At 38.3% G+C, this 11,253-nt stretch overlaps 1 protein-coding gene across 1 annotated transcript; it reads right to left on the bottom strand.

The window, feature by feature from the left end:
- Positions 1 to 172: 172 nt before the first annotated feature.
- smu1a (SMU1 DNA replication regulator and spliceosomal factor a) lies at positions 173 to 7,507 on the bottom strand. The gene is made up of 12 exons (XM_017485838.2): positions 7,354 to 7,507; positions 5,562 to 5,772; positions 4,869 to 5,021; positions 4,562 to 4,672; positions 3,149 to 3,277; positions 2,886 to 3,005; positions 2,612 to 2,728; positions 2,328 to 2,455; positions 1,648 to 1,774; positions 1,313 to 1,480; positions 650 to 802; positions 173 to 507 (listed from the first exon to the last, which is right to left on the bottom strand). Exons 1-12 carry the CDS (start codon positions 7,377 to 7,379, stop codon positions 409 to 411), a joined length of 1,542 nt encoding a protein of 513 aa, XP_017341327.1. The 5' UTR covers positions 7,380 to 7,507; the 3' UTR covers positions 173 to 408.
- Between the last annotated feature and the right edge of the window lie 3,746 nt (positions 7,508 to 11,253).

Raw genomic sequence — 11,253 nt, 5'->3', positions numbered from 1 at the left:
CTTCGTTGTTCTAGAAATCACAGGCCAGTGCTGTTTAGGCATACATCTGTACAGAATACATGCTTATATAATTAGTACATGCTTTAATTCCTGGCTTTGAATTAAAGGCATGTTGGGTAAACAAAACCATATAGAGCTGTACATTTGGTCCAAAGAATTTGAAGAAAGCAAATTGTGATCAAAATGTTTAATTGGAAAGGTGAAAATCATTGATGTAAAATGCTAGAAGGATATGGAGTTACCTACTGTTACACAACAAAAATGAACACAGACTGAAAGGAAAGGTCCATGTTTTCTGCATAAGAAAACTTGCACTAAGAAAACAAAACAAAAAAAATATGTACAAAAAAAATATATATATTGTAAGCCCAATCTATGTCCCAGTAAAATATTGGTCCTGTCCAGTGCTTAAGGTTTCCAGAGCTTGAGCAGGCCATCTTCACTGTATGTGGCGATCAGGTTCTGATGAGGGTGGTGGCTGATACCAATCACATCCTTCTCATGGACCTGACAGAGATCCGAATAAACATTAGGTTAAATATTTCTATTTCTCACCAGGTGTGCCACCATCATGTGGAAAGGACCATTCCAAATCATTACGACTTGTACATGTCACAGTGTTTAAGGATATGAGTAAATGTAGACTTACAGTCAGGGTTCTCTCCAGTTTGCCAGTGACTGTGCTGAAGCAGTAAAGCACAAAGTCCTCTCCCACACAGTAGATCCACTCTCCTCTGGGGGAAAGTGTACAACACACGAAATCTCCCCCTTCTCGCTTACCAGAGCTGAAGCTCCTCACAATCTGCAGTGCATAAGCATTTGGAGAAGTTAAGACTAACCTCACTCAAAAAAAAGTAACACCGTAAGAAATGTAAATGCACCACATGGCGTGGCAAGATTTTGGTAAGATACATAATGCAATTTACTTACATTAAATGTGCTAATTTCAGTGATTCTCAGTAATAATGAATGAATGAGTAATAGGTGATGGTGTGTGGAAGCCTATTTTTATGCTCTTTTTTTTTTTAATCGGCTGCCAGACACCACTGAAAGACAGTCCTGCAGCGGACACTGATGCAAGCAAATGAAATAGTTAAATGTACCGTGTTTGATTTCGTTTTATTTTAGTTAACAGTAAAGAAGTGGTGTGAAGTGCTCCCAAAAGGAATTTAAATAAAGAATGGTTACAGCTCAGCTCTCTCCATCCCCTCCCTCCCAATATACGCCAGTAATATCACAGTGCGTTAATGTCTGTGATGGAAACCTCACAGGAACTGACCTCCTGGTTTTGCTGTAACAGAATACATCTTACCTGCCCCTGCATGTTCATAATGACCACAGTGTTGGACCGATTGCACACCACAAAATGCTCAGGGTTCTTGGGAAGCAGGATCACGTTGTTCACCGTGATGTCTGTGCCCGCCGAGGTGCCGAGAGACTTAAACGTGCTTGTGCACTCTGTGGTCTTCATATTCCAGACCTGAACAAGTGAAAAGATGATGAATGTTTTATTAGTAATGTATTTTAATGTAAAGGGCCTTGCAAATTTCCTAATTCCTAGTTCACAGTTCAGTGACTGAGAACAGAGTAGGACTGTTCACACCCGAGTGTCACACATACAGAAAAAGGATATGAGAGTATATGTACCTTCACAGTTCCATCGGAGGAGGCGCTGATGACGTGGTGGCCATCAGGAGTGAATGCGGCTTCATTAACAAACGAGGAATGGCCTCGGAACTCCTTCAGACACTTGCCTGACTTCAGACCATGAACTCTGCACAAACAAAACATCTTCCCCTCAACAAAGCTGACCTTTTTTTAAACATTGTGATAAGCCAATACATGTGACATCAATATGGCAATTACAAAAAAAAAACCCAACAACAAAACACTATATGACCGTAAGATCTTGAGAACATTTGAGAAACCGCCTACCATGCTTTTCCTAGCTCACTTTAAATAAACAGTGATGACAACTGGATGTTGTATAACTGGCCGTTTTCACCTCTAGTGTTCTATGTAATATGAACGTAATGATACTAATTCCATCTAATTAACATTCAAATGCATTTGCATACTAAATGTTTTAAGTGTCACATTTCTGAATGTTATTTTTAAAAAGGTATTCGACAGCCCTAATACACACTGATACTGAATCATCGTCAGTTTTTCACACCTTGATTAACGCCCTGTGTTTAACCTCAGATTTAAAGCTCTATTTGATCTACGCTTCAGCTATACCAGAGATCTCAAAATATCATCACACACCTCAAGACAAATGAAAAACATGACTTTCTGTCAGCACCATTACTCCGTCAGATGCTCACCTGATGGTCTGGTCGAACGAGGCTGAGAGGAGCTGACTGCTATCCTTGCAGAAGCTCAGACATGTCACACCCTTACTGTGAGCACGTTCGTATCGCCGCAAACATTGTCCACTCTGGATCTTCCAAACCTACGTACACACAAAAAAGACAAAACACAAATGTTAACACAGCTGTCAATTTTTGCGACGTTGCCCTTTAGATATTTGGCCTGTAACTCATTTGCCACTCAGTGTCTCGCCAAATAAGATCATACACAGAGAATTTGACAGTCACATTAGTAAGACCTTTATTTTGCCATCCTGGGCTCCCGTAGCCAGCATCTCTGTGTCTCTGCTAAAACACATGCACAGCACTGCGTCATCCATCATCATGAAGTTGTCCTGCGCCTGGTACTTCAGATCCTGTTCAACACAGACATTCGGTCGGTGTTAATATAAAAAAATACATGAATACAAGCATTCAAACAGCAAATTCAATGACAAGCCTTGCTTATTTCATTTATAATTGCAACTAGAGGAAATCTCATGTGAGGAAACAAGGCATGAGGTAAGTGTGTACCTTTCTGATCTTGCCCGTTGTGAAATTCCACACCTCGATGAAGCCGTCTACAGAACCAGTAACCAGATACTGACCATCAGGAGAGAAGCGGGAGCACTCCACATGGGACTTCTGTCCAAACTACACCAACACGCACAAAATCATTGAACGATCCAAGCAATTACACAGTAATAATTGTCTACTATTAGGTTTTTTAAAGAGCTTTACTCATGTGTCTTATGTTTCTAGTGAGCTTATAGTATATTCAGTATTTTGAACAGTACCTTGATGTGCCTGCTCAGCTGTGTAGGGAATCGCTCCTCCTCAACATCCTTCACTGCAGCTTTGCCTCTGAACAAATCGATGGTCATACCAGGAGGCAGGAGACCCTGATGCTGCTGCCACTTCAGAGACTGAGCGAGAGAGGAGGTACACTGCTAAAGTTAAACCATACCTTCACAAAAGCTATCCAGATGACTGGTACTCAAAACAGACCTTCTGTGACGTTTAAAGGCTACACGAGAAGTATTACAAATTCAACCCGGAACCATTATAGGTAAAGATTAACATTCGTATCATTAATGGTCTAGAAGAGTCAAAAACGCTTGATTTTGCTGCGTCTTTTTTCAAAGCTTGCGATGCAACTTGCAGAGTTTTCTGTTCTTTTTTTGCACACAACTACTCCAATTGGCCAGCTTACAATTGCGCAAAATTGTTTTACGCAATCTTTTGCCGTGACGTTTATTGGTAAATGAGACCTTTTAGCTGTACTCATGTTCAACGCATGTGAATCGAAGAAGGCTTTGACTGTGTCTGAAGACGTCACGACACGTCTTGGCCCAAATCTGCAGTAGTTTTGAAGAATCGCAAACTCCTCTGAATTGTTTGCTTGATTTTGTGTTCATTTCTGTGATCACAAAATCCTGGAGGGACTGAATAGTACATACATATGTGATTTGAGAGACAGTGTTAAGTTTGTTTATTCAGTTGTAGTAATCCGCCATGTGCATGCAGCACAGTTGTTTCTGAGGACGTGCAAAGGCGACGCTCCAAACGACCATCTTGCATACATATCGTTAAAAGCAGTTATAATTGCGCCTGTACAACAGATGATTTCAACATCTCCGAAAAAACTTGACAGCTAGATTTAATGTTGAAGAACAAATATATATTTTTTAATAATCAGTCTTGGTTAAGATACAATCAGAATATGATTATTATTATTAACGCTAATCAAAAATTATTTTTAAAAAAAAATAAAGTTTGCAATCAACACCACTATTACAAAAATTCTGAAATCACTGACATTTCTAATTTAATAACAAATTCCATTTTCCTGATGCGAAAACCATGTCAGTTCTCAGCCTGGTGCTTTATATGATGCGAACACCGTGTAACTCTACACTACTGCTACAATGCTTACCAATGCAATGTTTATCTGCTTGTGCAAGTATAACTTTATACGCTTTTTATTATATGAATGCGTTCATAAACTAAATATTTGAAGTCATTAAAAGTGAAATGCGATTAAAGGAATTTGACAGCCCGAGTGCATAGTAACAAGTAACAACGACAAAGGACCTTTACACCTGTAAAGCACCACTTGTATTCTTTAATACAAAGATTTGTAGGTCACTTGTATCAGTTCTAGACTATATGAACCAGCAGTAAGGACACGGATGTGGATTGTTCCTCACCTGCCCGAGCAAGGCCATGAGACGAGAGGGTGGCACCACGCTGACCTCCCCCGCCAGAGCCTGGGCAATTGCCGCCCGCCGCTTTTCCTTACTGCTGCCATCAGGGTACGCCTGCGAACACACACGAGACACTTGTTTATTTTCTGTCATGTTACAGGCAAGCATGAATGCAGTTTTGACAGCAAAAAATGCATCCATCTGTACTGTGACCACCTTCTGCTGTTAAACAGTTCAGATTTTAATGTTCATATGCGTCTGTGGGGAACACAGAACATGAACACCTCTTCTTATCGGTGTCACAACCCACCTCTCTTGGGTCAAAGTAGGAACGGGCGAGCAGGTTCTCCAGGTGAATGTAGCGCTCAGGCTGAGTCTGTTTCAGCATGATCATGGGGTCGGTCTGTCTCAGCAAAGACCTGGCAGCACCAAGCTCTCTCAGCTCAATCAGCTCCAGCACAACCTGCCATAACAGCACACGTTAAGTTACTAGCACAGCTGTCCATCCAGCTAGATACAATGGGCTTGAAAACACTATAACTACAGGGTGTCCAAAAGCTTTCATACATAGGGGAAATAAACACTTTTTAGATTTACAACACTTTTTTTTTTTTTTTTTTTTTAAATATCCTTTAAGAACACCTTCAACAAAAGAAGAATGTATTGAAATTATTCTCGTGGCTGGATCAGGAAGCTGTCGCAAAGTTGTGATGGACTTTAACAGGAAAGATGGCGAGCACATCACACACGACGCTGATGCCAAACTTATTAACATATTCAAAAAGACTGGAAGTGCTGTGGACCAACCGAGAAGTGGACATCCACAAACATAAACTGACGAAGGTGCAACCACCGTGGTGATGGCAAACATAATCCACCATGTATGAAGACTTCTCGACACCCTGTATAAGTTTATATATATATATATATATATATATATATATATATATATATATATATATATATATATATATATATATATATATTTCTAAGTGGATCTCACCTGTTCATAGAGATCAATCAGTGTCTTGTCTGGCAGTTTGAGTGACTGGATAGCCTGCAACACCGTGTCCCAATGACCGCTGTTGATATCTGCCACAAAACTCTCAATACTGTCTACAGTATTGAGGGACACGGTGGTTTCCTCCTGCAGTGTCGCAAGGGTGCGGTGCAGGCTATTTTCCTTTAAATACTGCATGATCAGACGAATCACGCTGAAAAAAAATTCACCAAAAAAATCACAATTTTGTTTAGAATTGTACTGATACTACTTATTTTTCCATTTTCAAAAACAGAGATTTAACAACTCTAGTACATGCAGTTTCTGCGATTTTCCACAAGTAGCTGTTGATACGCACTATAAAACCTCAGAGTATCTGTGTAATGAATCTGAGCAAACTTGGTATCTGTGTCCACAAATAGGTCATATTAGTGGTATATGCTCTGTTTTTTGCCTTTGTTCATTTCATTTCCACAATCTGTATATGTTCATAACACACCACACTGTATGTATATCTGTCTTAGTAGTAAAGAATAAAACTGCCGGGGCATACTGTAACAGGACAATAATCAACGAAGAGGTGGTGTGATCCAAGGTTGATTACTTTCCTACAACATCACAGGAATTTTATCAACAATTCTTATTTACATTCACTGAAGAACGACATTATACTTTTCTCTTCTTTCTTTCTTGGAACTAATAAACAACAAACAAAAACAAGCAGGTGGTCAAAGCACAAAAAGTAAGGTCTCTGTCCTAAAGCCTTGTCGGAAAACTTAACGACCGCTACATCCGAACATCTCTTTAGAGAAACTCTGCGTCCCTGTGATTGAACTGTTACTATAGAAACGATAACATATTAGACAGAGGGCACTGATGTAAACCACACAGCTGGAACATTGTATGGGATAGCTTTATCTTTTGAGTTCTTTAAATGTTTAAGCCTTGTGGGTAAACTTGTGGACAGCTTTTTACTTTTTTTGCTTAGTATTATTAAAATGTTCTACACCCAGACTTGTGTTAGTTTGAATTTTACATGAAACATTTGAATCATTATCATGAGCTTACCTTTGTACACAAAATGTATACAAAAGGTTGTATACCTTTATATAGGTTTTTTTGCACCAAGGAGTGTAGTATAAAAAGTTTATTTAACAGTTATTTACAGACAATCCTAATGTGCACAAAGCAATAACTTACTTGCATTTAAAACGGAAAAATTAACTGGAGCCGACGGAGAGCTCCCAAATCAAATAGTAACGCCAACGATATAATTATTGCCCGTTAAATAAAACAAGAAAACGACAGTGTAGTAACAAAAATAAGCAGCGTGAACATGTAGCTGGCATATTAAGAGTATGCACTGTAAGTGCGGACGGATTTATAAGGATTTTCCCAGCATTCCTAACGTTTCAGACACGCCGTCTTCACACACAGCAGCTACTGTAGCTAACAAGCTCACGCTCTGCTTAGTTAGCCAGCTCGCTAGCTACAAAACTGCAATTACACCCAGTCCTGAACAGCAACACGTATAAAAAAAATACAATTACTTCAAATGAAATGATTAAAACTGCTTCGTAAACACGGATCTACTCTTCTCTGTGTGTACACAGATCACAAAACAAGCCATTCCTTATGAGCCATGCTAGTAAATTAACGATGCTAATGCTACAAAGCTAACAGTCAGGCCCGAACGGCTCCACAACCGGGCTTGAACTTCTTTAATTTAATAACAAGAACAAATAACACAAAGCTGCAACGTGCAAATGGAGAATTCACACATTTCTTTACTTACTCCGCTGATTCGATTTCGAGAGACATTGTTTATACTGGAAAATACAAAGCTGCAGGACACGACACGGAATCAACACCGGAAGAACAATTCTTCTTTCTTTGGATTTGATCTTCCGCCTGCAAACGTCATTTACCGCCACCTATTGTTACCACAAAAACATTACACCCACTGATACACAAACCCTCACAGTCTAAAAGTACACACTGGAATAAAAAGTTGGCTGGATCGTTCGATATTCGCGGATATGAGGAAATTAAGGGACCGTCTCTAAAGTGACATACGACATTGTTAAACACGTTTCTAACTTCAATAGCATTTGAAGGGAATGACTTACAGTCATATAACCAACTGTAAAGTGTTCATGTAGGTGTCAGCTATAATGCACACCTTTTAGATTTTTTTTAATTTAACAAAATAAACTATTAAATCACATTTAAATTTGACATGTATTTCATTACTGAATAGGTCCATACACAAAATGTACCATTATTTAAAGCTCAATAGCATTTGAACGGAATTATGTACAGTCCCACATCCTTATTCATCAGTGTTATTGACAGACATTTTATTACCAGCCTTATTTATATGAAAACAAACAAAAAAAGACATTTAAAATTTATTACTCAAACCTCATGGATGTGTTTAATGTGTTTATGCATGAATGGCGTTAACATGACAACTGAAATTGTATTTAGGCCCTATCTTACATACATTTGCACTCTCAAATAAGGAATTTGATGCATCATAAAAGAAGACAACACCATACAAGAAAAATGGCTAAATTCAAATGTAATGTGGAGAATCCTTATTAAATGGCAAAGTGAATCCCAAAACTGAAAATGTTTTGAACACCATCATTTTGAATAAATTGGGTGGCATACCCAGAATTTAACAACTTCAGTTGTCAATTTATTATTTATTCATAAGTACCAGATTTGTAACACTTCACAGTGTGGTGGTGGTGCACCAAGTAGAGTTGCCGCCTCATTGCACCAAGATGCCCAGTTTGATCTTGAGCTTAGGTTACTGTCCAGGTTCTCCAGTTTCTTCCCACCTACCAAAAACATTCCAGTAGGTGGATTGGCCACTCTAAAAAGTGTGAGAATGAGTTTGAGAATGAGAACACCCAGTGTTCCTGGGATAGGGTCAGGATGTCCTGAAGATCAAATAAATAAATCAACCAATGAATAAATAATAAACTGCTTTACCTGGTAGTTCTACAAAATGATCTTAGGCAATAGTGGGGACAGGAACACTTTTACAATCATCAAGAAATTCATGTTCTCTGAAAATGCAAATACAACTCTATGGAGCAACACCATTGCCTGGTAAGCCAGTGTTGCATGGCATATTGGAGCCTGATGGGAACATGATTACTTCTTATATTATATAATAATAAACACTTGCCTGTCACATGCTCAGGTCAGATTCCTACTGTACATTCAAGTCCTCCTGGTTTTTTCCTCAAAGAAAATCCAGAGTTTCCCACTCATAATTACAACTTTGTGGTGCTGTTGATATGCATTCAACTCGTAAATACGATCTGTCAGGATAGCCAGTGAACATTGTTATATTTGTAATTAAGGACAGTAATGTGACTGTGTTCACAATAATAATGTTTCCGTGTTTAGATCAAATGGCATGAGTCTCAAAAGCTGAAATTAAACCTACATTACTGGGTTCAACACAGTAGTCAGGAAACTTGTTTAGCTTCTAATTACACAAAGCATTATCCCAAATGTTTACATTTCTCTGCCAGTATAAATTTTACATTACAGCATTTGGCAAAAGCCATTATCCAGAGCAACTTACGATGATCTCATTTATACAACTGAATAGTGGAGGGTTAATGGCCCAACAGTGGCAGCTTGGCAATGCTAGGATTTGAACTCAAGACCTTCTAATCAAATAGCCAACATCTTAACCGCTGAGCTACCACTTCCCTAAATTTTTTTGTGTTACACTGATGGCAAGATAACGATTTTTAATAGTTATCTAAATAAACACCAGGGATTGCTTCATCTCCAATGTGTTTCAATAGATGAAAATGGAGTGTAATTTATGGTGGAGAGCACCTTTTTTATGAGTGCTCACTGTTAGAGGACTCACTGTCCTGAAACCACAGCCAACACTCAGCCTCTGATGATCATATACAATGGCCATATTGCCACTCATCTGTCCAGTAGGGTATGATCTGTCCGGCGACAGAACACTTCAGGTTTTACATGCAAAAGAGGAAAGGGTATGTCCAAAAACTCATAGTTCATATACCCTACCTAGCTTGTTAAATTAGTAGTGTACTGTTTAATTTACTATGGTTTGGGAGGTAATTATCGGATTTCTTTCAGGTTTGATTAATTCCTTATAGTGCAGCAATGGTCTTCAATCTTATTGACGGAGCCAGTGAAGCTGCCAAATAGGAGACAAACCTGATAGTTGATTGAAGCAACATGAACTGATAATATTAAGTGTGGTGCAAGTCTGCTTGGTGAAAATCCTGAGTGAAAACCTGCAACCACACAGTCCTCACAGTGATCCTTTAACGTGAATGCTTTAATGTTGCATTACATTTTAAGGTGACATGGCCATCTTGTGAGGAATGCACTGTTGACATGGCAACCTTTCCCAAACTTAGTAACATGCACACGAGTAAGTGATATTACTCAATAGAATATCTTGAATGTTGCCTTAATCATCAGAAGCTTGCCAAAGTGTTCTGATGTAAAAGAAAAAAGTTAATTAAGTTTAAATTAAAAATCACAGTAGTAACTTAATTTAAATATGTGTGGTAGCCTGGGAAACCCCTCTTTTTTTTTTTTTTTTGGCATTTTCTATGATATAGTTATGAAAAACTACAGGATTTTCTGAACCGAATCATCTTTCTCTGTTGCATGTATCTCAATCAGACTTTATAGCATTTTAAAGTCTGGTTACATCCAAAAGTGAAAAGTGCTTTTATAGATTTCATCTTAATTTTACTGAAAGATGCCCTGTCTACTTCTAAATTTATAACCTAATCTACTCATAGAAAAACATTAATGCCAAATTTTAATGATTTATAAAGTTACAGTATGAAATAAGTTCTCACTTTGATTATAAACAGCATCAACATTAGTCTCTGTCTCATCACCTAAGGTAAAAATCATACTCAAAACATTTAAACATGATCGTCTCATTGTCATCTCTTCACGTCCCTGAACAACACCATCTCCTCACGCCCCTGATCTCTTTCACACTAACCTCAGTGAGGAAATAATTTGACTGATTAATTCAATCAGTTCTGACCTGTTGACTAAATTTCTTCTATTAGGCAATTTCAACATTTTAAAACTTTGCTGTCATCTGTACAGATCGTGTAAGCCAGGGGTCAGGAACCTATGGCTGGAGAGCCATAGATGGCTCTTTCAGTGACTGTCAATGGCTCGAAGGCAGGAAAAATTAAATAAAAACTATTACGAATCATGAAAGCAAAGGTGTCGATTCAATTAAAACTTTACATATTACATATGTATAAAATATTACATAATTCATAATTGATGCCCGTTGTCATGAATACACCAAGCATGATGTGACCCAACAAGCTCAAATTTCAATGCACGATGTGGAGCAAAGCAGTAATTTCCCAGTCTAATTCATAAATCGGTTGAAAACTACATAGCCACTGTCGTCCCCTCCCCCCCCTGTTTTTTAGCAAAGGTGAAATGGCTAAAAGAAAAAATGAGAAGTATAGTTCTCTTCAGACCGAATAGATAGTCAAATTGACATTTGTGGAAGTTGCATTAATGGTAAGTCATGTTAAATTTACTCTTACTGCATCTTTTATTGATTTACCATTTGATGAAGCCATCATAGTTGGTTAAATGATGTCTAAGTGCCACCTATTAGGTGATGTGCAAGCTG

The sequence above is a fragment of the Ictalurus punctatus genome, chromosome 14, assembly GCF_001660625.3.
Source record: "Ictalurus punctatus breed USDA103 chromosome 14, Coco_2.0, whole genome shotgun sequence".
Lineage (NCBI taxonomy): Eukaryota > Metazoa > Chordata > Actinopteri > Siluriformes > Ictaluridae > Ictalurus > Ictalurus punctatus.
This window is presented reverse-complemented; position numbering and strand designations above follow the sequence as displayed.

What these genes read in the sequence shown, in the direction of transcription:
- smu1a (XM_017485838.2), bottom strand. Translation starts at nt 7,379, where the DNA reads ATGTCTCTCGAAATCGAATCAGCGGA. An exon ending in TGATTGATCTCTATGAACAG is followed by an intron (nt 5,022 to 5,561) that starts GTGAGATCCACT and finishes CTGTTATGGCAG; the next exon opens with GTTGTGCTGGAGCTGATTGA. An exon ending in TCGTTCGACCAGACCATCAG is followed by an intron (nt 1,775 to 2,327) that starts GTGAGCATCTGA and finishes TTGTTTGTGCAG; the next exon opens with AGTTCATGGTCTGAAGTCAG.